Below are 25,091 nucleotides of genomic sequence, written 5' to 3' on the forward strand. Positions count from 1 at the left end.
GACTGTGTCTGCCGAATAATTCCTCCCTTAAAATTTCATTTCAAGGGATCAATAACTTGCATGCGAAGAGGTTGCTTTTATCGACCATGCCTGCACTGCAGAAGAATATATATATATATATATCTTTTTTATTAAATATGAGTTACGTATGCGCCGTGATTTAAAAACACACACGGTAAAGCTTATTAAATGCTCTTCTAAGTTGCCGAGCAATTGTCGAGGGGTGTGCAAAAAAGAATTTGAGAGCTGCCCGGTCGAAGAGCAGTTTTCTACCCAAATTGGCGCGCTTCAGTTGTTCAGCCATAAATCATGCGCAGTCGTGCTGGCAGAGGCTGATGGGATTTGTAGTCCAATATAGTAGAGTAGGAGAACTGAAAGCAAGGCTAACATATTTCACATCTGACAACTAATGTGCTGCTTTGGTTTCAGATAGCACAGGGGTTTCCAAAGCCCGGGACACAAATTTTCATGGCCCTTTAATGAGCTAGGATGTCTCATTTGCCAGAAGTGATGTACTGAGAGTTGACTCTGGTACCTAATTTGGACCAAACTGATGTATATTTTACTCCTGTCCCTTCCTAGCTGGGGGGTGTAGGGCTTGCAAGACAGAGGGTAAAAAACCAGACTGATCCCCTCCATTCTACTGCCTTCCTGCCCCCAAATATCAGGAATATGACATGTCCCAGGCCGATGGAGAGACTGGTCCTTTTCCCAAAACGAAACAGTCTGGGGTTGATCTCCGTCAGGCTAGACAAACTCCGTTTTGCTGGCTTGGGTTCCAGGGATCTTCCGGCTTGCTCCCTTCCTGGTTCTGCTTGGGGGGTCTGGGGGGCTGGAGAGAGAAATAGCCGGGGAGGAGCAAAAGTCCCAGGCTTCCAGCGACGAGGAAGGAGCCCCCAGCCAGGAAGGAGGCCTTGTAACTTCCGCTCACGTCCCGGATCCAACCTGGAACAGAGGAAAGGTTCAAGTCGTGAGTGGAATAAGATTCATCTTGGGGGTGTACATAATAAGAGCATAGTAAAAGTCCGCTGGATCAGGTCCGCTGGATCGTTTTTAATATTTGACGCTGTACTGTTTTTAACACTTGATTGGGAGCCGCCCAGAGTGGCTGGGGAAACTCAGCCAGATGGGCGGGGTATAAATAATAAAATATTATTATTATTATCATCGATGGCCTCCAATTGTGAAGGGAGAGGTCAGAAGCCATCGATAGCCTCCTCCTCCTCCGTGAATTCACCCAATCCTCTTTTAAAGCCATCTAGTTTGGTAGACGTCACTGCCTCTTGTGGCAGGTAGTTCCGCAGTTTAACTGCGCGGCACAAATAAGTCCTTTATTTCATCTGTCCTGAATTTTGTGGCTAGTGCGTTCAATGGAGGAGATAAGCTGGGGGATAAGCCATAGCTGTCAACTTTTCTTGCGAGGAATCCTATTTGGAATAAGGGAATTTCCCTTTATATAAAAAAGGGAAACGTTGACAGCTATGGGATAAGCCCGCCAGTCTCGGGCAAAAATGGAGGCGATGTATTTTGAGAGAGAGGGAGAGAAATCTAAGTTGTTCATTTAAATGACTACAGCTGTGTTGACAGTATGCTAAAGGGCAATAAAGCAGTTTTTTCTCTGCCTTCCACTCCCAGCACAGCTTTATAAATCTCTATGACACCCCTCGTCTCAATTTGCTTACGTCACTTGCCTAGTGGGGTGACAGCACCCGATGGACAGGTGGGTGTGGTCTCAGGGGGAACGCTAAGATTAGTTCTGAGGATCCAATCGAAGGCTTCGCAATCATAAAAAGTTGGAAGAAATGTTTCAAATATGAATGAAGTGGAACTATACAAAAATAAACATTATTTTCCATCTTACTGTAGGTTTCGTCTCGTTTTGAAAAGTCACATTTTATTTTACAGTTTTTTGTGGTTTATATTTTGAATTACATATATGGGAGTGGGCATCGAAATCTTTTAAGTGCTTAGCACATCTAAAGGTCTTCATCCAGCCTTGGGTATGAGAGATGGCTGCAGGTTGTACCCACCGACATTTTTCTGGTGAAAATAGGGATGTCCTTAACAACAACAACAACAACAACAACAACAACAACAACAACAACATGCCATCCACTCTAGGTGGCTTCCAACATGTATAAAAACATAATAAAACTTTAAATGTTAAAAACCATTAGGTCCAGTCGTGGCCGACTCTGGGGTTGCGGTGCTCATCTCGCTTTACTGGCCGAGGGAGCCGGCGTACAGCTTCCGGGTCATGTGGCCAGCAGGACTAAGCCGCTTCTGGCGAACCAGAGCAGTGCACGGAAACGCCATTTACCTTCCCGCCGGAGCGGTACCTATTTATCTACTTGCACTTTGATGTGCTTTCGAACTGCTAGGTGGGCAGGAGCAGGGACCGAGCAATGGGAGCTCAGCCCGTCGCGGGGATTTGAACCGCCGTCCTTCTTATCGGCAAGTCCTAGGCTCTGTGGTTTAACCCAAAGAGCCACCTGCGTCCCCATTTTGATGTAGCCTGCCTATTTTAAAGTTCTGTTTTATTATCACATTTTTGTATTGCATTAGATTGTTATAAGATGTACATTTTTTGTTTCTTCAGCTTGAGTATTGTAAAATAGAAAGGCGGGATACAAATTAAAAATGATGATGATGATGATGAAACCGGGACAGTTTCTGTCAATCTGGGACTGTCCCTGGAAAATCAGGATGCTTGGAGACTGACCGGCTGACCGCCAGGCTCCGGCCTGCACCCTGCCCTCCTTACCTGAGAGGGGGGGCCCAGACAGGGCCCCAACGCTTTCCATCAGGTTGATGAGTCCGATGGCTCCCATGATCCGTGCAGGACCCACGATTTCCACCAGAGTGGAGACCCTGAGCGGGAGAACGGCGCCGGCCAGGAACCCATAGCAGGCGCTGATAGCGAGCACGGCCCCATAGCTGCGCCCCAGGGGCACTGCCAGGACGGAGACCCCTGTCAGGAAGCTCCACAGGGTGAGGTGGTGGCAGAGGCGGAGAGGGCCGCAGGTGACCAGCCAGGTGCAGGCGACGCGGCCCCCGATGTCGGCCACTCCCACGGCGGAGGCGAGGAAGGCCGCCTGGTACTCGTCGAAGTCCAGCTCCCGGGCGTGGGGCACGAGGTGGACCAGGGGCACGAAGAACCCGGCCGCATTCAGCACCCCGCAGCAGGTGTAGGTCATGAAGCCTCGGTGGCGGAGCAGAGAGAGTCCGAAGAGAGACGAGAGACGGTGGCGCCAGCTGACCGCCTGCTCCGGGGGCGCTGCCAGGGCATTGTCCTCTGGCAAAGCGAGGGGGCGAAGCAGGGCTCCGCACGGCAGCAGGTGGAAGACCATCCCAGATACCAGCAGGAGAGCCCCGCGCCAGCCGTAGAGGTCCACCAGGAACTGGAAGAAGGGCGAGAGGACCAGGGAGGCGACGCCGGCGCCTGAGAGGGCCAGGGAGGTGGCCAGGGGGCGGCGGCGCTCAAAGTACCGTGACAGCAAGGCCAGTGAGGGCCAGAGGGCAAATGTGCCTCCAATTCCTGAGTGGGGAAGACAGGGAAACAGGGCGTCAGCGCAGCGAAGGGAGGCAGTTCCAGTCGTAGCTCGGAAGCCAAGCGCCTGTCAACGCAAACGTTCCGCCTCCCGGATAACCAGAAACCGGAAGCGGCCGTCCCGGTTTCTGAACGTTTTCCGGAAGCCGAACGTCCGGTGTACGTTTCCGAGCACAATTCGGAGTGTTGGTGCTGACCTTTAAAGCCCTGGACGGCCTCAAAGGCCCAGTAGACCTGAAGGAGCGTCTCCACCCCCATCGTTCTGCCCAGACATGGAGGTCCAGCTCCGAGGGCCTTCTGGCAGTTCCCTCCCTGCAAGTTACAGGCCATGACACATGGAACCAGGCAGAGGGCCTTCTCGGTGGTGGCACCCGCCCTGTGGAACGCCCTCCCACCAGATGTCAAAGAGAACAACAACTACCAGACTTTTAGAAGACATCTGAAGGGCAGCCCTGTTTAGGGAAGCTTTTAATGTTTGATGTACTACTGTATTTTAATATTTGGTTGGAAGCCGTCCAGAGTGGCTGGGGAAGCCCTGCCAGATGGGCGGGGTATAAATAATAATTAATAATAGTAATAATAATAAAGTTCAAGAACCAAGGTACGGCAGTATATCATAACGCTTACAGATATGAAATTATGTATAAATAGCTCTGTAAGCTGGGATAGCTCTGTTGGCGGAGCACGAGACTCTGAATCTCAGGGTTCTGGGTTCGAGTCCCACACTGGCAAACGATTCCTGCATTGCAGAGAGTTGGACTAGATGAGCTTCGGAGGTCCCTCCCAACAACTGCATGCGTGTTATCCATTTGTAAAAGACATTTTATATCAATGACAATATTGATTTAGAGGGATTTGGAAGTAGCAAGGGAGAACCTAGGGCATGCAGTTCTGTGTCTGTGTGTGTGTATAATGTGGCAAGCATATTCAAATAATAAACCTTTCTGGCCTGTGGCTGGGGATCTTTACTGCGGAGGAAGGCGGAAGAGCCCCTCCCAGTAAGAAAGAGATCCTGGCTTGACTCCAGACATTCCTTACCTGTGAACACGCCAATAAATATATAGAGCTGTGCCAGGTTGGTGGCGAAGGAGGCGAGGAAATAGCCGAGGCCCGAAAGGAGCCCCCCTGCCATGGCGACGGGACGCTCTCCGTACTGAGTGGCCAGTGCCCCTGCCAACGGACCTGAAAATATAGAAGATAAACAGAGGGGCTGATCTGGACCCTCACGGCTGAGGCCGAGGCTACCCGAAGGATCTCATTCTCCCCTATGGATCTGCCCAGGATCTGAGATCCCTGGGGGAGGCGCTTCTCTCAGTCCTGCTACCCTCCCAGGCCCGCACGGTGGGGACACGGGACAGGGCCTTTTTAGTGGTGGCTCCTCCCAGGCAACTTTGGAACTCCCTGCTTAGAGAAGCCAGACCAGCTCCCCACTTCCTATCCTTCTGCCAAACAGGTGAAGATGCTTTTATAGCTACCGGCCTTTGGGGAACGGACTGTTTCCTTAAAATAGGGGCTTTTAAATAATGCCATTCTTTTTTCTTTTTCTTTGCTATCTGTATTCACCTGTCTTTATATTGCTTGGGCTCTGCTAATGACTTTGAGTCTTCTGCATTTTATCTCTTTTGCTTTAATCGGAGTAAGCTGCCTCAAGTACCAGTCTGGGTAAAAGGTGCGGACAGGAATGAAAATAACAGTTAATACTATTTCCCTATTCAAGGGTGCCCACTTGGATAAAATATTATTGGGGGGCCCAGGTAAGGCCTGCCTTGCACAATCAATCACAAGACTCATGAACACCATTTGAAAGGCAGTGTCCATCAACTGGGAGTGGGGCAGACCCCCTCAAATACAGTGGTACCTCGGTTTTCAAACATAATCTGTTCTGGAAGAACATTCAAGTTCCGAAACGTTCGAAAACTGAGGCGCAAGGGGCGGTCTGCCAATTCAATGGAGAAAATTGAGAAAAATAACATACCGTATTTTTCGCCCTATAAGACGCACCAGACCACAAGACGCACCTAGTTTTTGGAGGAGGAAAACAAGGGGAAAATATTCTGAATCTCAGAAGCCAGAACAGCAAGAGGGATCGCTGCGCAGCGAAAGCAGCAATCCCTCTTGCTGTTCTGGCTTCTGGGATAGCTGTGCAGCCTGCATTCGCTCCCTGAGACACACACACATCTCCCCTTACTTTTTAGGAGGGAAAAAGTGAGTCTTATAGAGCATAAAATACGGTAAACACTCAGCAGAGGCCGTTCGACTTTCAAGGCACGTTCGAAAACTGAAGCAGTTACTTCTGGTTTTATGGCAGTCGAGTTCCGAAATGTTTGTCAGTGGAGATGTTTGAAAACCGAGGTACCACTGTATTTTATTGGGGGGCGAAGGGCTCATGGATTCTAGAAGTTGGGTCCTGGGCTGCCCGGACGACAAGACCCCCCTCTGGGCCTGGCTGATGTGTCCACAGGAAAGCAGAGAGCAAGATGTTTGGCACCAGTTTGGCTGCGGGAGTTGCGAGGAGGAGGTGTACAAGGCGCCGTCCAACCGCCTTAGGGACTCCGCTCCAGATTTGTGTAGGGTTTATTCCTGAGGCTTTTCGTCTCCTGAAGATATCTGACAAGGCAGCGGAGTTGAGGACCAGAGTTTTCCTTCTCCAAGGTGGGCTCCCTTCCCAGGAGAACGTCCCCCACCTGCCCCTCAGTTTTTATATTGTGCTTTTACGTTGCGGACCACCCTGAGACCTACGGGTATACAAATTTAATAAATAACAATCATCGTTACCACCACTTCCCTCTGTAAAGGTAAAGGGACCCCTGACCATTAGGTCCAGTCGTGACCGACTCTGGGGTTGCGGCGCTCATCTCGCTTTACTGGCCGAGGGAGCCGGCGTACAGCTTCCTGGTCATGTGGCCAGCAGGACTAAGCCCCTTCTGGCGAACCAGAGCAGTGCACAGAAACGCCGTTTACCTTCCCGCCAGAGCGGTACCTATTTATCTACTTGCACTTTGACGTGCTTTCGAACTGCTAGGTTGGCAGGAGCAGGGACCGAGCAACGGGAGCTCACCCTATCGTGGGGATTCGAACCACTGACCTTCTGATTGGCAAGCCCTAGGCTCTGTGGTTTAACCCACAGCACCACCCGCATCACACGTCCCTCTATAGCATGTGCAGAAACCAACTAAGCTCACAATTGCGTTTAGAAACCAGTCACTCGGCCGTCGGAATCGGGTACTCACTGGTGAATTTCGACGTGGCCACGGTGATGGACGAAATCCAGGACGTGGCGCTCGACGGCTCGTCGAAATAGGCCATGAACTCCACAAAGAAGATGCCGAAAGGCCGCGTGACCCCAAAGACCAGGGCGGACTGCATGAAACACGCCAGCGTGATCGCCCAGCCCCAGCCCCCATCTGGGGGCTCAGAATATACCCGTGGGCTCATGTCGTTTCAGTAGAGGAGCCCCATGAATTCACCGCCAGCACAGAGCAGCTTCCCTATGCGGCTGTTTTGCGCTTTGTGGACTCTGCCCCAGAAGTGGCTGCATTCTGAGTAATGGAGCACATATAGGCGACTTCTCCCTCCTCCCCCCGAAGTGGCGACTTTCCTATAGGCTCAGCAGAAAGCTTTCTTTTCCTTTTCTTTTTTAAAAGACAGCTAAACCACCAGGTCCCCTCTCCTCCTCTTCCAAACCACGTCAGCGTCTAGAAAGTGCTCTCTTTGCCACCGCTGACCCCCTGAACATCGCCTGCACTTGATGTGACCCACATTCGAAAGGTCGCCGGTCGTAAACTCTGGGGCCAAAGTCTGCGCGGAGGTGTGTCACTGCGCACCTGCGGTCTGAATACCAGGAGGAGAACAGATCAGGGAATTGGAGAGTTGGAAGAGACCCCTAGGGGTCATCTATCCCAACCCCTTCAGCCGTGCAAAGAATCTGCAATGCGCCACAAGAACAGCTTGCTGGATCGTGTCCCATGAAGAACGCAAGAGTCCGGTTCTACCCAACCTGCAGCTTCCAGCAAACTGGTACAGTGGTACCTCAGCTTAAGTACTTAATTGGTTCCGGAGGTCCGTTCTTAACCTGAAACTGTTCTTAACCTGAAGCACCACTTTAGCTAATGGGGCCTCCCGCTGCTGCCACGCCGCCGGAGCACGATTTCTGTTCTCATCCTGAAGCAAAGTTCTTAACCTGAAGCACTATTTCTGGGTTAGCGGAGTCTGTAACCTGAAGCGTATGTAACCTGAAGCGTATGTAACCCAAGGTACCGCTGTACTCAGAAGCACGGCTGCCTCCCAGCCATTGCGGCCAGTAGCAATTCAACCCAAGAAAATAAGTAAAAGGGGTGGGGGCATAGAGGAGTGCAGTTGGACTGTGGATGAATAAGCAAATTCTGGCTGCCATTAACAGAAGTGTAAAAAGGGTTATTTTACTGGCAGTTGCCTAGACGAAGTCCCTGTTTCTTTGTTATTGCTTTTGCAGAAACCGAAATTCTGCCCTCGGTGTGTTCATTTTCCACCTCTCCATTTCAATCCTCTGGCCCCACATTTGCACAAACTTATTATCCCAAAATACAGACGTGCTTTTACACTTGCAAGACCGGATGTTTCACCATCTGTGGTACTCGAGGGCCGATTCCAAAAGATCCCGCCTGAGAAACGCCTTTGCCCCTGTGGAGATGGTAGCACCGAAACAGCGGCACACGTCCTCCTGTCTTGCACTCTCTACAAAGACCTGAGGAACGAGATCATCACCCCACTCATACTAACCATCCCAGGGCGCTCAGCCACTGCCACAATGTCCTTCCTTCTATCAGATCAAAATGAGCAGATAACAGCAAAGGTTGCTAGGTTCATAGCAGGGGCAATCAGAATAAGGGCTGCTGATTCAGGACTTTAAATTGTGCTCTTATATCAAATTTCCTTTACTGAGTATACAGTGGTACCTTGGGTTAAGTACTTAATTCGTTCCGGAGGTCCCTTCTTAACCTGAAACTGTTCTTAACCTATGGTTAAAGCTGTGGTTTTCCCAGTAGTGATGTATGGAAGTGAGAGCTGGACCATAAAGAAGGCTGATCGCCGAAGAATGGATGCTTTTGAATTCTGGTGCTGGAGGAGACTCTTGAGAGTCCCATGGACTGCAAGAAGATGAAAACTCTCCATTCTGAAGGAAATCAGCCCTGAGTGCTCACTGGAAGGACAGATCCTGAAACTGAGGCTCCAAGACTTTGGCCACCTCATGAGAAGAGAAGACTCCCTGGAAAAGACCCTGATGTTGGGAAAGATGGAGGGCACAAGGAGAAGGGGACGACGGAGGACGAGATGGTGGGACAGTGTTCTCGAAGCTACCAGCATGAGTTTGACCAAACTGCGGGAGGTAGTGGAGGACAGAGGTGCCTGGCGTGCTCTGGTCCAGGGGGTCACAAAGAGTTGGACACGACTAAATGACTAAACAACAACAACAGTTCTTAACCTGAAGACCACTTTAGCTAATGGGGCCTCCTGCTGCCACCGCACCGCCGGAGCACGATTTCTGTTCTCATCCTGAAGCAAAGTTCTTAACCCGAGGTACTATTTCTGGGTTAGCGGAGTCTGTAACCTGAAGCATATGTAACCTGAAGCATATGTAACCCGAGGTACCAATGTAATGTAATGTTTTACTGTTGCTATGGCCATTGGCTAACGCGAATGAAGTTTTATCTTCTCTTAACCCCCCTGGAAACGGATCGGAGTCGGGTACTCACTGGTGACCATCATCATGGCAAAGGCGACGGACGAAATCCAGGACGTGGCGCTCGACGGCTCGTCAAAATAGGCCATGAACTCCACAAAGAAGATGCCTAAAAGGCGCGTGACCCCAAAGACCAGGACGGACTGCATGAAACACGCCAGCGTGATCGCCCAGCCCCAGCCCCCATCTGGGGGCTCAGAATATATCTGGGGGCTCATGCCTTTTCAATACAGGAGCCTCGTGAAGTCACAGCCAGCACAGAGCAGCGTCCCTATGCGGCTGTTTCCCTCCTTGTATGTTCTGCCCCAGAAGCGGCTGCATTCTGAGCAACAGAGGATATACACAAGTGTTGGACTTTTCCCGCAGAAGTGGCTAATTTCCTATGGGGTTAGCACAAATATTATAAAATGCAATCAAAGAACCTGACACCCCCCCTTGCCGCCTCTTTCAAGGCATGTCGCGGAAGTTCCCTCTTTGTCACGGGGCGACCACCCGAAGATTGCCCGCGTTTGATGGTCTGTCGTAAAATCCGGGGCCAAAGTCTGAACGGAGGTGTGTCCCTGTGAACACCAGAAATGGCAGGAAGGCACTTAAAGCTTTCGCAGATGACTTGGTCTTGACATTACAGGAGCCAGAATCTAGTACGAAAAGGGTGTTAGAACTGATTCAAGAGTTTGGTCAGATGGCGGGATTTAAGTTAAACAAGCAAAAAACTAAGGTTTTGGAAAAAAATTTGACAATCTCAGAAACAGAAAGGTTTCAGAAAGAGACAGACTTAACTGTGGTTAAAAGGGTGAAATATCTAGGGGTAAATATGACAGCCAAAAACCTGAACTTATTTAAGGATAATTATGAAAAGTGCTGGTCAGAAATCAAAAAAGACTTAGAAAGTTGGACAAGACTGAAGCTTTCCTTGTTGGGTCGAATTGCTGCTATAAAGATGAATGTATTGCCTAAAATGTTGTTTCTGTTTCAGACTTTACAGATTGTGGATAAGGTGGAGTGTTTCAGGAGGTGGCAGAGAGATATTTCTAAATTTGTCTGGCAGGGCAAAAAGCCCAGAATAAAATTTAAAATATTAACTGATGTTAAGGAAAGAGGAGGGTTTGCCCTGCCAGACTTAAAATTGTACTATGAATCAGCAGCCTTCTGCTGGCTGAAAGACTGGCTACTTCTTGAGAACACTGATATTTTGGATTTGGAAGGGTTCAATAATGCATTTGGATGGCATGCATATTTGTGGTACGACAAGGTCAAAGCTCATAGAGCTTTCAAGAACCATATTGTAAGGAAGGCAGCGTTTAATGTCTGGATAAAATACAAAGATCTTTTGGAAAACAAAACCCCAAGGTGGTTGTCACCAATGGAGGCTAAGGCTCAGAAAAGACTCAATATGGAGGCCAAATGGCCGAAATATTGGGAAATATTAGAAAAAGATGGAGATACTTGGAAAATGCAGAGTTTTGAGAAGTTAAAGGATAAAGTGCGAGACTGGCTACATTATGCTCAGATTAGGGAGGTGTTTAATTTGGACAAAAAAAGTAGGTTTCCAGGTGGAAAAATCGAAATTAGAAACAGAACTGTTAGAACCGAAAACCAAGGTACTTTCAAAAATGTATAATCTGCTGTTAAAATGGAACACACAAGATGAAATGGTCAAATCAGCTATGATAAAATGGGCACAGGACATTGGGTATAACATTATGTTTGCTGACTGGGAACGTTTGTGGACCACCGGTGTGAAATTTACGGCATGTAATGCCTTGAGAGAAAATATTATGAAAATGATATACCGATGGTACATGACCCCAGTCAAGCTTGCAAAAATATACCATTTGCCTGATAACAAGTGTTGGAAATGTAAAGAGACTGAAGGGACATTCCTTCACCTCTGGTGGACGTGCCCAAAAGTTAAGGCCTTCTGGGAAATGATCTATAATGAACTAAAAAGGGTATTTAAGTATACCTTTCCTAAGAAACCAGAGGCCTTCCTACTGGGCATAGTCGGCCAAATGGTGGCAAAGAAGGACAGAACCTTTTTTATGTATGCGACAACAGCAGCAAGAATACTCATTGCAAAGCATTGGAAGACCCAAGATCTACCCACCCTGGAAGAATGGCAGATGCAACTGATAGACTATATGGAATTGGCTGAAATGACTGGCAGAATCCGAGACCTGGGAGAAGAGACAGTGGAAGAGGACTGGAAAAAGTTTAAAGACTATTTGCAAAAATATTGTAAATTGTATGAATGTTAAGAGGATGCAGGATAGAAAATAATTTGGCACTAGAAAACTAAGTGGAAAGATATATGAAAATAAGCTAAATTTAATAATAAGGTGGAAATTATGAATTAACAGATGAAACTCAAATATTTGAATATATGGAAACAAAGTTCAAAATTTGGAGGGAAATTTTCTTTTTGGAAAGTATATAATAAGATTTGAAAGAAGGTGAAGTACTACTGAACATAAATTTTATAAATGGGAACGCAGGAAAGGGAGATGTGAGGAAGTCCAAAAGGAAGGTTTATGGAAGATTAGTTTAATGAAAAATAATAATGTTGTATTGTATCTTGTTTGTGTATGGCTATTATTCTGTTTTTTTTTCTTCCCTTTTTTTGTTTTTTTTTTATCTAAGTTGGTGATGGTGTTTTATATGTTTGGTATGGTATTGTTAAAACCTTTAATAAAATTTAAAAAAAAAAGAAGAAGAAAGAAATGGCAGGAAGGCAACACACAACAGAACCTCTCTCGCCCTGACCTAGCCACTGTGATCCACACGACGGTCACCTCCAGACTAGATTATTGTAACTCGCTCTACGTGGGGCTGCCCTTGAGACTGACCCAGAAACTCCAGCAGGTGCAGAATGCTGCAGCGATACTCCTTACGGTTTCCTCGCTGCGAGATCACATTCACCCGGTGCTATACCAGCTGCACTGGCTCCCGGTGGAGTACAGGATCAGGTCTAAGGTGCTGGTTTTAACCTTCAAAGCCCTATACGGCCTAGGACCCTCGTACCTACGAGACCGCCTCTCCTGGTATGTCCCATGGAGGAACTTACGATCTTCAAACAAAAACGTCTTGGAGGTCCCAGGCCACAGAGGCTGGCCACAACCAGAACCAGGGCTTTTTCGGCTGTGGCTCCGATTTGATGGAATGCTCTGTCACAAGAGACTAGGGCCCTGCAGGACTTGACATCTTTCCGCAAGCCCTGCAAGACAGAGCTGTTCCACCAGGCCTTTGGCCAAGGCACAGCCTGACTCCCTCCTTTGGCAATCTTCACAGAACTCTAGCCCAGTGGTTGCCATCAATTTGATTTGAATTAATTTTATAATTAAATGATTTTAGAATGTTGTTTTATTTTATTGTTGTTAGCCGCCCTGAGCCCAGCTTCGGCTGGGGAGGGCGGGATATAAACAAAATTTATTATTATTATTATTATTAATCATACGATTGCAGAGATGGGAGCCCCCCAAGGGCCATTTAGTCCAACCCCCGGCAATGCAATACCCAAGAAAAGCCCTGCAGGATTATCTATCTAGCCCAGTGTCCTGTTCTCACAGTGGCTGGCCAGATGCAAGCAGGATTCGAACGCAGGAGCGCACCACCTGCCTGCCATTCGCAGCAGCTGGTGTTCAGAAGTGTCGCTGCCAATGAGGATGCCAAAGAGACAACTCTTTCTCGCGACTTTTAACATTTGAGAGGGGTATGTTCTTAGGAATCATCTCCTCTTTACTCCTGTAAATGGTTTTAAACTGTTTCTAATGTTACATTTTGATGTTGTAGCCCAGCCAGGGACCTTAGGGTAATAAAGAAATAATACGCCTTCTGCATTTATCAGAAATCAATATTTTAGTGTGATTTGTCCCCACAAAACACTTCATCACAGTTTCTTCCTATCTATTCAAAGGGCCTTTGCTGCACAATACCAAATGTAACTATGTACTGGCTCACTGGAAAAACTTCAGAAACTCATATAGACAGTGTGTTCAGCTCCTCAGCAGCCCCTCTGCCTGAGTGATAATCCCTGGCATCCTGATACCTGGGTGCCATTCCAGAAATAACAAACCCAGATGAGGACAAAAGGGTGGGATTAACTTGGCTGGGAAACAGGGAAATGTAAATATATTTTTTGTTTCACTTGATGGGTGTTTGGTGGAGGGCAAGGGGACCCATGGGGCAGGGTCCAGGATGCTCAGATTGCTGCCACCAGACCTCCCCTTTCATGATGTAACCGTGATGTAGTTTGGGGTGTGTAACATGGGGATTAGCAGCTAATAAAAGTTTGGGTTCTCTTTTGTTTGGGGCTTCCATCTTGTTCCACCTGGTGGCAGGTGGGAGTCCTGTCGCAACAGTCTTCAATGAAGACCAAGCCTACTGGCTGCTGTTTTGCTCTGGTATTCCTGGCTGGTGTCCTTGTTTCTTGTCCAAGGGAGCCCTCAGATTTCTCCGTTAACAGAGGCAATGGCAGCAGTTTGGCATGCTCTCTTCAGGGTCCATCTCCTCCTCCTTTGCCCACCCCTCAAATCTCACCAAACCCCCTTTCCCCACATTTCCATTTACGGCATAAACCTGTGGGGATCTTTGCAACCACTTATCCGCAAAGGACGGAAAGCTGTGCCAGATTTTGAGCAAATTTCTCACATCCTGCCTTTCCCCAGACCAAAGCGGTGGTTTGGCACCCAAAATGGAGGCTTTGCTTGTCTTGAGGAGCTGGAAAGGGCTCTTTGGGGGGAGAGGGTCTTTCTCCTCGCCCAGGGAGCGCCAAGAGGTCCAAAGGCACCCCCATCTTCTCTTTGCAAGCACAACCGGCTAACCTGTCTGTGCCTCACACTCTGTCTTGTTGGGGCAGACCCCTTAATTCGAAGACCTGGTGGTCTGGGGGTCCTGTGAGGGTCTCTGTCTTGGTCTGCGATGGCCGGGCGCAGGAGAAGTAGTCCGGCAAGGTGAGAAGGATCGCGCTGCCCGCCAGGAGGAATGCTCCAGCTGTGAGGAAGGAGGCGGTGTAATTCCCCGTGATGTCTCTCAGCCAGCCTGGAACGTAAAAGGTGGTCTTAGCTTTTGAGCTTATTGGCATCGCCCTCCAGTAAAAGATCGTAGGAAGCGCCCTGCTGCAGCTGGGTCAAGCCAATGGCCCGTGTAGCTGTTCTCACAGTGGGAAACCCAGCAAGCAGAATTCGAACACAAGAGCCACTCTCCGCTCCTTGGGTTTGTGGCACGTGGCATTTGGAAGCATTGCTGCCTCACACTGTGGAGATTAGCCACCCTAGCTAGTGTGACAGGAATTTTGAATATATCTTAAAAAGGTAAAGGTACCCCTGCCCGTACGGGCCAGTCTTGACAGACTCTAGGGTTGTGCGCCCATCTCACTCAAGAGGCCGGGGGCCAGCGCTGTCCGGAGACACTTCCGGGTCACGTGGCCAGCGTGACATCGCTGCTCTGGCGAGCCAGAGCCGCACACGGAAACGCTGTTTACCTTCCCGCTAGTAAGCGGTCCCTATTTATCTACTTGCACCCGGGAGTGCTTTCGAACTGCTAGGTTGGCAGGTGCTGGGACCGAACAACGGGAGCGCACCCCTCCGCGGGGATTCGAACCGCTGACCTTTCGATCGGCAAGCCCTAGGCGCTGAGGCTTTTACCCAGATATATGTTAAATGTTCATAAGTGTACCAGCCAAGCACGTACATAGATCAGCACAGGAAGACCGACCTGGAACCATTTTTGATTCCCAAACTGACCAGATGTTTTCTCTGCAAGGTCAAAGGACAATGGAAAAGCCTCCCCATTGTCTTTTCCTTCACAAATCCTGTCTTAAGGGCACATTTAAAGATATGAATAGGGTGTGAGGCTGTGTCCTGGCTCAGGAACTCAGTATTTGTCATTACAAAAGACTGGCCAGGCTCCCCAGGGTATCCAATCAAGTGACCATTAAACAGGTAACCTGGCAGACAGGAGGTAAACAACGCACTCAGATTTCTGTTGTAGACCACCTTTTCTGTGATGTAGGCATGATGTTTGTGGGGGGTGGTCTTGGGTTACACCCCTTCTGTGATGTATGTATGATGTATGGAGGGGTGATCTGGAGCTCCAGGGCAGGGAATTTAAAATGTCTATATAAGGCCTTGCGCGCCATTGTTCTGGGTCCTCCTCCTTCCCTGCGGGTGAGGGGAGCACCCTGTTGCAACGGGTCAATAAAGATCAGGCTTACTAGCTGCTTTGCTTCTCAATATTCTCTGGTTGGCCTCTGTTATTTTCTCCTACCAATAGGCAACCTATGTAAGGACTCTATATGGGCTCTTGGAAACCCCATAAGGGAAAAAGGGCAGATTTTGTTTACAACACTAGGAGCCACCAATAGCCCTCTCCACCACGAATCTGACCTCTTTTAAAGTCACCTAGATTGGTGGCAGTCACTGTGGGAGGGAGTTGTTCTTGTTGCTGTTGCTGTTGTTGTTATTTAAATGAATTTATATACCGCCCTATACCCGGAGGTCTCAGGGCGCTTCACATAAAAAGATTGCAGTATATACGATAAAAATAAAAACGATAACTCAAAAAAGGTAAAGGTAAAGGGACCCCTGACAGTTAAGTCCAGTCGTGGCCGACTCTGGGGTTGCGGCGCTCATCTCGCTTTATTGGCCGAGGGAGCCGGCGTACAGCTTCCGGGTCATGTGGCCAGCAGGACTAAGCTGCTTCTGGCGAACCAGAGCAGCGCACGGAAACGCCGTTTACCTTCCCACTGGAGCGGTACCTATTTATCTACTTGCACTTTGACGTGCTTCTGAACTGTTAGGTTGGCAGAAGCAGGGACCAAGCAACGGGAGCTCACCCCGTCGCGGGGATTTGAACCGCCGACCTTCTGATCGGCAAGCCCTAGGCTCAGTGGTTTAGAAAAAAACAGGTGATCCCCTCCATCCTCTGAATTGTTTCGATTTCCCTTCTCCGAACCTTTCCCACCTCTTTTCAGTACCCTCTTTGAGGCGAGGCGACCAGAACCCTCCACAAAAGAGCCCTCGGAAGCCTGGGAACGAGGGGGGAATTAACCGGAGCCCTTTACCTGACAGAGGGGTCCCCACCAGAGCCCCCACGCTCTCCAACATGTGCATGAGGCCGATACCCCCTAGCACCGAGTCGGCACCCACAATTTCCGCCAGGCTGGCGAACTGGAGAGGGACGAGGGCGCCGGCGAAGAACCCGTAGCAGAGGCCGAGGGACACCAGGGCGGTGAAGCCGTGCCCCAGGGGCACCAGAGCGAGCGAGACCCCCGTGAGGACAGTCCAGAGGGTCAGGTGGTGGACGAGGCGGCAGAAGACGGCGGTATCTGCCAGCCAGCCTGCCCAAATCCGGCCAAACATGTCCGCCACGGCGGCGGCGGCCATGATAAAGGCGGCTTGGTATTCGTCGCAGCCCTCTTCCCTGGCGTGGGCCACAAGGTGGGCATAGGGGACGAAGTAGCCGGCGTCGACCAGGACGAAGGCCAAGACGTAGCTCAGGAAGCCTCCGTGGCGGAGTAGCTTCAGGGCGAAGAGGGAAGCCAATGTCTGCCGCCATTTTGAATCCTGGGCCTGGACGTCCGGCTGTCCGTCTCCCTCCCCGGTCAAGGGCCTCAGAAGCGCGGCGGACACCACTAGGTTGAGGGACATCGCTGAGACCACCAGCAGCGCCCCACGCCAGCCGTACGAGTCCGCCAGGAGCTGGAAGAGCGGGGAGAAGACCAGCGAGGAGACGCCGGCGCCCGAGACCGCCAGGCCCATGGCCAGAGCCCGGCGCTTCTGGAAATAATCGGAGACGGCGGCCATGGAAGGGGTGAACACCAAAGCCCAGCCGAACCCTGTGGTTGAAGGGGGAGAGAAAAGCAGGCGGTGAGATCAGGCGGTGGATCGCAGAATCGCAGGCTTGGAAAGGGGACCCCTGCAGGTCATCTAGTCTGACCCCGGCTCAGCGCAGCGACCGGCAGGAACTAACTGCTCTCCGGGCTGCCAGACATTGGTGGGGATTGAATCAGGTGCCTTCTGCTCTGTCTCTGAGCTACAGCCAAACTCCCCCTGGAAATAAAGCAAGCTTGTAGTCCTCATGGATCCAGATAAATGTCTGGGTTAGATACTTTAAGGATGAATGGGAACCCTTTACAAAGTATCTGAATATGCAACAAAGTGGACTGGACTCCTTGGCAGGTTTTGAATAAACATTCACAAACTTTTTATTGATAATAATCAGCTAAATAGTTTGAGGATCTACAGTGGTGCCTCAGAAGACGAAATTAATCCGTTCCGCGAGTCTCTTCGTCTTGCGGTTTTTTCGTCTTGCGAAGCACGGCTATTAGCGGCTTAGCGGCTATTAACGGCTTAGCGGCTTAGCGGCTATTAAAGGCTTTGCGGCTTTAAGAAAAAGGAAACAAACTTTCAAGAACTCGCAAGACGTTTCGTCTTGCGAAGCAAGCCCATAGGGAAATTCGTCTTGCGGAACGACCCAAAAAACGGAAAACCCTTTTGTCTAGCGAGTTTTTCGTCTTGCGAGGCATTCGTCTTGCGGGGCATCACTGTAGATAACTTTGTAACATGCAGAAAACAGCATTCTTAGAGAAACCGAAGACTGGAACTGAGGGAAGTCGGGGGGTGGGGGTGGGTGGGTGGGGTTTGTGTGGGAGGGGGGGAGGGAGGAAAAATGGGGGGGGGGACAAGGATGATATGTTTTTGGATAATATGTCTTGTTATAATTTTGATTTTATTTTTTTTAATGTCTGGGTTAGATAGAAGGTCTTCACATTCAGGGGGAGTCCCACATCCAGGGAGGGTTTGAGACACATCAGCTGCCCTCACCTGGTTTAGCAGTCGAAGCCGTTCCCAGGATGTGGTCCGGTCACACAAGAGCAGCTTCTAGGAGCCCCAGGTGAAAGCTGAGTGCAGGTGGGGACCAAACCTGGACAAACTATCCCAGAAGAAACAGAACATGGCCCCCACCAGAGGTCCTACCGCTCCCCTAATGCCCCTTATACCTACATAATAATAACTTATTATTTGTACCTCGCCCATCTGGCTGGGTTTCCCCAGCCACTCTGGGTGGCTTCCAACAAAGATTAAAAATACAGTGGTACCTCACAAGACGAATGCCTCGCAAGACAAAAAACTCGCTAGACGAAAGGGTTTTTTGTTTTTTGAGCTGCTTCGCAAGACGATTTTCCCTATGGGCTTGCTTCGCAGGACGGAAACGTCTTGCAAGTTTGTTTCCTTTTTCTTAACACCGTTAATACAGTTGCGACTTGACTTCGAGGAGCAACTCATAGAACGTGGTGTGGTAGCCTTTTTTGAGGTTTTTAAAGACTTTGGTGATTTTTGAAGCTTTTCCCGACACCGTGCTTCGCAAGACGGAAAAAATCGCAAGACGACAAAACTCGCGGAACGAATTAATTTCGTCTTGCGAGGCAGCACTGTACATCAAAATGTCACACATTAAAAACTTCCCTGAACAGGGCTACCTTCAGATGTTTGCTAAATGTCAGGTAGTTGTTTATCTCTTTGACATTTGATGGGAAGGCGTTCCACAGGGTGGGCGCCACCACCAAGAAGACCCTCTGCCTGGTTCCCTGCAACCTCACTTCTCGCAGGGAGGGAACCGCCAAAAGGCCCTCGGAGCTGGACCTCAGTGTCCAGGCTGGACGATGTGGGTGGAGATGCTCCTTCATATATACTGAGCCTAGGTATACTACTGTACAAAGGTGAGCATTTGAATCCATTGTCCTGCCAACCTTTCACCCTGGCCCTGCCCATGCTGCCCTTGAAATGCTGCCCATTTGAGAATGCGGCCCTCAAACTGGAAAAAGATCCCTCCCTCCGCCCAGCTTAGAAGAAGGCGCACCTGAGATGAGGCCGATGCTCAGGTAAAGGTGAGAGATCTTGACGGAGAACGAAGCCAGCAGCAAACCTAGGCTAGCCAGGAGGCCTCCGGCCATCACCACTGGGCGTGCCCCGTACCGGGCGCTGAGGGCGCTCCCCATCGGACCTGTAGGGGGCAGCACACACATAAGCGGCAAGGTTCTCTTACAGTTGGCAGGAGTTGAGCTTGCTCAATTAATGCAAACGTTCAGCTCCCTGCCGCAGGTTATGCAATCCTACGTGATTAATGTACGCTAATTAACGTAAGCTGTGCTTTGCAAGAGCTGAACTGCCGCAGCTCCTAAACAGCAATCGGTGCCCCAGATAATAATAACAATAATAATAATAATAATAATAATAATAATAATAGTAATAGTAATTTATTTATACCCCACCCATCTGGCTGGGCCTCCCCAGCCACTCTGGGCGGCTTCCAACAGAACACTAAAATACAATAACCTATTAAACATTAAAAGCTTCCCTAAAGAGGGCTGCCTTCAGATGTCTTCTAAAAGTCAGGTAGTTGTTTTTCTCTTTGACATCTGGCGGGAGGGTGTTCCACAGGGCAGGCGCCACCACCAAGAAGGCCCTCTGCCTGGTTCCCTGTAACATGGCTTCTCGCAGCGAGGGTACCGCCAGAAGGCCATTGGCACTGGACGTCAGTGTCCGGGCAGAACGATGGAGGCTAATTAACATACTTTAATTGACAGTAAGAACTGTTGGACAGTGGAACAGAGGTGGGGGACTCTTCCTCCCTGCGATGCAGGAATCACAACTAGATCATACATGACAGATGGACACCCAACCTCTGCTTAAAAACCTCCAGGTCTGCTCCACTGTCAAGCTGTTCTTACCCTCTGAAAGCTCTTCCTAATGTTTAGTCGGAATCTCTTTGCAATTTGAATCCATGGCTTCAGATCCTACCCTCTGGAGCAGGAGTAAACAAGCTTGCTCCCTCTTCCATTTGACAGCCCTTCAAATACTTGAGGATGCTCTCACAGCTCCTCTCGCTCTCTTTTCCAGGCTAAACATACCCAGCTCCTTCAACCATTCCTCATCAGGCATGGTTTCCAGGCCCTCGTTCATCTAGGCCTCTTTCCTCTGCATACATTCCAGCTTGTCGATATCCTTTTTCAAATTGTGGCACCCAGAACCGGATACCACCTTCCATGTGTGATCTGACCAAGGCAGAACAGAGCAGGGCTACGACTTCCCTTGATCTGGATACTAGACTTCTGATGATGCAGCCTAGAACAGGGTTACCAGACGTCCCCGGATTTGCAAATCTGTCCCCGGGAAACATGGCAGCGGCAGCCTCAGCAGCCTGGTAGCGCAGTTGGCTCTGGCTGGCTTCAGGAGCTGCTCGCTGCCGTGGCGCCCGCCATTTTCCTCGCCGGAAGTCCCCATATGATGTGTCTTGTGCGCAACACGTCATATGGGGACTTCTGGCGAGGAAAAATGGCGGACGCCACGGCAGTGAGCAGCTCGTGAAGCCAGCCAGAGCCAACTGCGCTACCAGGCTGGCTCTGGGCTGCTGACTGCCGCCGCCGCCGCCACTGCAGGGTACGTCCAGCGCCACAGATCTCCTGCCCCCTTCTCCCTTTGTTATGACTGATTGGGGGAGGCTCGGGAGTTGAGAATGATACACGGGTGGGTTAAACCACTGAGCCTAGGGCTTGCCGATCAGAAGGTCGGCGGTTCAAATCCCCGTGACGGGGTGAGCTCCCGTTGCTCGGTCCCTGCTGCTGCCAACCTAGCAGTTTGAAAGCAAGCCAGTGCAAGTAGATAAATAGGTACCGCTCCAGCGGGAAGGTAAACGGCATTTCCGTGCACTGCTCTGGTGCGCCAGAAGCGGCTCAGTCCTGCTGACCACATGACCCGGAAGCTGTACGCCGGCTCCCTCGGCCAATAAAGCGAGATGAGCGCCGCAACCCCAGAGTCGGCCACGACTGGACCTAACGGTCAGGGGTCCCTTTACCTTTACCTAGGGAGTTGAGGGTGGCCAGCCATTGCCCAGTTTTTAAAAAACTCTGCGCATTTATGTTTCACAAGGTGCGAAAGAAGGGCTTTGCACCTTGCCTGGCAGAGAAACCGTGTGCCTTGCGCACCTCCTGGGCAACCGCCGCCCGCCCGCAACCCCCGAGCCTTCCCTGATCTGTCAAAACAAAAGGGAAAGGGGGCAGGAGATCAGGAAAGGATCAGGAGTTGAGGGCGGGCGGCCGTTGCCCAGTTTTTAAAAAACTCTGTGCATTTATGTTTCACAGGGCATGAAAGAAGGCCTTTGCACCTTTATACAATATGCACGTGTGCTTGGGCCCAGGGCCTTTTGCCTCACCACCCCCACTACTGACTCCCTGTTGCTACTCAGCTTCAAAAAAATAAAAAATAAAAAGTGTCCCTGGATCCATTAAAAAAATCTGGTAACCATAGCCTGGGACGCGGGTGGCGCTGTGGGTAAAAGCCTCAGCGCCTAGGGCTTGCCGATCGAAAGGTCGGCGGTTCGAATCCCTGCGGTGGGGTGCGCTCCCGTTGCTCGGTCCCAGCTCCTGCCAACCTAGCAGTTCGAAAGCACCCCCGGGTGCAAGTAGATAAATAGGGACCGCTTACTGGCGGGAAGGTAAACGGCGTTTCCGTGTGCTGTGCTGGCTCGCCAGAGCAGCAATGTCACGCTGGCCACGTGACCTGGAAGTGTCTTCGGACAGCGCTGGCCCCCGGCCTCTTAAGTGAGATGGGCGCACAACCCCAGAGTCTGTCAAGACTGACCCGTACGGGCAGGGGTACCTTTACCTTTACTTTTAACCATAGCCTAGAATAGCGCTAGCTTTTTTTGCTGCTGCATCACGCTGCGGACTCATGTTCAGATTGTGGTCTGCTGAGACCCCTCAACCTTTTTTCACGAGTACTTTGGTGCTCTGGCGCTGAGCCACAACCCCTTCCCAATGGGCGCGGGAGCCCATAAACACCTTTAACAGGTTCCCCATCCCTGGTACATAAAGAGCCGTTTCCTCGCCGCTCGGCATAGGCAGAAGTATCCAAATTAATGTTTAACTTTTACGACACTGGCTGTGCATCGAAAGCAATGTTGGAAATAACCCAGCCGCTTTCCGATTCCTCCCTGCCTCTGGGACTGGGGTTATAAGAGCGGAGAGGAGTCGGCCGTCCCAGAGCCGGCACTCAAATCTCCACGCTGGATGGCGGAAATGACTGGCAGAATCCGAGACCAGGGAGAAGAGTCGGTGGAAGAAGATTGGAAAAAATTTAAAGTCTATTTACAAAAACATTGTAAAATTAATGAATGTTAGAAGGATGCTGGAATGAACTTACATGGTTTTAGCAGAAAGGTTATAAAGAATTAAGTAAAAATGGATTGTTAATGGGTCAAAGTGTAAAATTTAAGGTTAAATCGCGTGAAGATAAATTATGGAACAAAATCTGAGAAAGAGGGAAAGGACTTGCTGAAACAACTAATTGAATTAGAATACAAAAAAGGGAGGTGTGAGGAAGTCAAGGAAACAAGTAAATGAAAGATAAAGATATGAAAATACTGGATGTTTTTGTTTTTAAATGTTTTTGTTTTTTCTCTCTTATTGCTTTGTTGTACTGTTGTTGTTTTTTTAGTATTGTATTTTCTTTTATTTTTGCAGTATTGTAATTTTTTTTTATTGTCTGCTTTTCTTTTTTCTGTAATTGTTAAACCTTAATAAATATCATTTAAAAAAAACACACAAATCTCCACGCTGGAGAAGACCCCCAAACCTGGAACGCCCCTTACTCGCAAATTGCAGGACGGCGACCCCAAGAGACAGGGCCCAGGAGACAGTGCTGGTAGATTCCTTGAAGTGAGCCACAAATTCGACGAAGAAGACCCCGAAGGAGCGGATCACCCCAAAGACCAGGGCCGTTTGCACAAAACCTGCCAGGACTACCATCCATCCCCAGCTGCTGTCAGGATGCGTGCGAAGGGCCATGGAGTCCTCTTCCTTTGCAGAGGTGAGGGTTATTTGAAAAGAAAAGAAACGAGAGAATGGAAAGAGAGAGAGAATTAAATTGGTGGTGAGTTACTGTGCATAAGAACAGTGCCGGATTTACGTATAAGCTAAATGAGCTATAGCTTAGGGCCCCGCTCTCTTGGGGGCCCCCAAAAAAATTAAAGGGGAAAAAAAACCTGGATGTACATTTCCAAAATATAAGATAAAAAACAAATAAAATAAAACCTACATACAGCAAGAGTGTTTTGTGTTGTGTAGGCTCCCATTTTGTTATGTGCAAATGGCTTTAGATGCCTATTAGGTCCATAAATTACCATATAGCATATAGATATAGGTAAAGGGACCCCTGACCGTTAGGTCCAGTCGCGGACGACTCTGGGGTTGCGGCGCTCATTTCGCTTTACTGGCCGAGGGAGCTGGCGTCCAGCTTCCGGGTCATGTGGCCAGCATGACTGAGCCGCTTCTGGCGAACCAGAGCAGCGCACGGAAATGCCGTTTACCTTCCCGCCGGAGTGGTACCTATTTATCTACTTGCACTTTGACATGCTTTCGAACTGCTAGGTTGGCAGGAGCAGGGACCGAGCAACGGGAGCTCACCCCTTCGCGGGGATTTGAACCGCTGACCTTCTGATCAGCAAGCCCTAGCTCAGTTGATTAGAGCATGGGGCTGATGATGCCGAGGTTGCGGGTTCGATCGTGACTTCATATTCCTGTATTGCTTGGGGTTGGACTGGATGGCACTTCTTCTAATTCTACAGTTCTACAATTCCCCTGTGGGACATGGGTGGCACTGTGAGTTAAACCACAGAGCCTAGGACTTGCCGATCAGAAGGTCAGCGGTTCGAATCCCCGCAATGACGGGGTGAGCTCCCGTTGCTCAGTCCCTGCTCCTGCCAACCTAGCAGTTCGAAAGCACCTCAAAGTGCAAGTAGATAAATAGGTACCACTCCGGCGGGAAGGTAAACGGCGTTTCCGTGCGCTGCTCTGGTTCGCCAGAAGCGGCTTAGTCATGCTGGCCACATGACCCGGAAGCTGTACGCCGGCTCCCTTGGCCAGTAAAGCGAGATGAGCGCCGCAACCCCAGAGTCGTCCGCGACTGGACCTAATGGTCAGGGGTCCCTTTACCTTTACTATGATTCTCCTACATGAATTTGTCCAATCCTCTTTTAAAGCCTTCTAGAGCGGTGGCAGGGAGTTCCACAGATTAACTGTGCACTGCGTGAAGAAGGACTTTCTTTTGCCTTTCCTGAATCTGCCGACAGGGAGCTTCGTGGGACGTCTATGAGTTCCAGCATTAGGGGAGAGAGATAATTCCCACCCACCCCTCTATCCACTTTCATAATGCCATGCATTGTTTTATAAATTTCCATCACTTCTTACTTACTACCTTTTCTCTAGGGGAAATCATTTTAATTTATTGCAATTATTCACTGCATTTATATTCCACCCTTTTTTCCCTCCAGGGCGGGGCTCAAATGCCCAGCTCTCCCCTCCTCGCTTAATCCCTGTGTGTTTGATTAGGCAGAGAAGCAGCGCTCGACCTGAAATGTCACTCAGTCAGTTTCATGGGCAAAGTGGGGATTCGAACCCAGATCTCCCAGGCCCTAGTCCAGGGGTAGGCAACCTAAGGCCCATGGGCCACAAGCAGCCCACAGGGGTCGTTTAACCGGCTCTGAACCGAGCTGCCTGCTCGGCGAATCCCCGCGCGCTGCGCTAAAGTGGCGCGGTGCGGCGCAGGGACTCACTTCCGCAGTGCTGGTAATTGCACCTGTGCAGACACAGAAAATCGCAGGTGTGATCCGGCCCACGGAGGGATCTCCGGTGGAGTGAACCGGCCCAGGCGAGGTAAACCTTGCCGACCCCTGTCTGATGCTCTAACCACTGCGCCACACTGCCTCTCGTTGCAGAACGGTTAATAAAGTAGAATGGCGTATCCAACATAGATCTGTTGATAATGC

At 49.8% G+C, this 25,091-nt stretch overlaps 2 protein-coding genes across 3 annotated transcripts; both read right to left on the reverse strand.

Moving 5' to 3' along the window:
• Nucleotides 1-186: 186 nt before the first annotated feature.
• Nucleotides 187-10,079, reverse strand: LOC114608079 (monocarboxylate transporter 13-like). 2 transcript variants are annotated; one of them, XM_028751997.2, is made up of 4 exons: nucleotides 9,283-10,079; nucleotides 4,589-4,732; nucleotides 2,765-3,538; nucleotides 187-945 (listed from the first exon to the last, which is right to left on the reverse strand). In XM_028751997.2, exons 1-4 carry the CDS (start codon nucleotides 9,485-9,487, stop codon nucleotides 743-745), a joined length of 1,326 nt encoding a protein of 441 aa, XP_028607830.2. In that variant the 5' UTR covers nucleotides 9,488-10,079; the 3' UTR covers nucleotides 187-742. The 2 variants fall into 2 exon arrangements, with proteins under 2 accessions (XP_028607830.2, XP_028607828.2); XM_028751995.2 differs by lacking the exon at nucleotides 9,283-10,079 and adding an exon at nucleotides 6,781-8,022 and having other exon boundaries at nucleotides 193-945.
• A 2,401-nt stretch (nucleotides 10,080-12,480) lies between these two features.
• Nucleotides 12,481-23,381, reverse strand: LOC114608082 (monocarboxylate transporter 13-like). Its single transcript, XM_028752001.2, has 4 exons — nucleotides 22,917-23,381; nucleotides 19,128-19,271; nucleotides 16,330-17,103; nucleotides 12,481-14,306 (listed from the first exon to the last, which is right to left on the reverse strand). The coding sequence occupies exons 1-4, from the start codon at nucleotides 23,110-23,112 to the stop codon at nucleotides 14,101-14,103; spliced, it is 1,320 nt and encodes a 439-aa protein (XP_028607834.2). The 5' UTR covers nucleotides 23,113-23,381; the 3' UTR covers nucleotides 12,481-14,100.
• Between the last annotated feature and the right edge of the window lie 1,710 nt (nucleotides 23,382-25,091).

This window comes from Podarcis muralis, chromosome 13 (assembly GCF_964188315.1).
Source record: "Podarcis muralis chromosome 13, rPodMur119.hap1.1, whole genome shotgun sequence".
NCBI lineage: Eukaryota > Metazoa > Chordata > Lepidosauria > Squamata > Lacertidae > Podarcis > Podarcis muralis.

What these genes read in the sequence shown, in the direction of transcription:
- LOC114608082 (XM_028752001.2), bottom strand. Translation starts at nt 23,112, where the DNA reads ATGGCCCTTCGCACGCATCCTGACAGCAGCTGGGGATGGATGGTAGTC. An exon ending in GAGCATCGGCCTCATCTCAG is followed by an intron (nt 17,104 to 19,127) that starts GTGCGCCTTCTT and finishes CTTCAACCACAG; the next exon opens with GGTTCGGCTGGGCTTTGGTG. An exon ending in GGTGGGGACCCCTCTGTCAG is followed by an intron (nt 14,307 to 16,329) that starts GTAAAGGGCTCC and finishes TTTACGTTCCAG; the next exon opens with GCTGGCTGAGAGACATCACG.
- LOC114608079 (XM_028751997.2), bottom strand. Translation starts at nt 9,487, where the DNA reads ATGAGCCCCCAGATATATTCTGAGCCCCCAGATGGGGGCTGGGGCTGG. An exon ending in ATTTATTGGCGTGTTCACAG is followed by an intron (nt 3,539 to 4,588) that starts GTAAGGAATGTC and finishes TTCCCCACTCAG; the next exon opens with GAATTGGAGGCACATTTGCC. An exon ending in GTCTGGGCCCCCCCTCTCAG is followed by an intron (nt 946 to 2,764) that starts GTAAGGAGGGCA and finishes CCTCTGTTCCAG; the next exon opens with GTTGGATCCGGGACGTGAGC.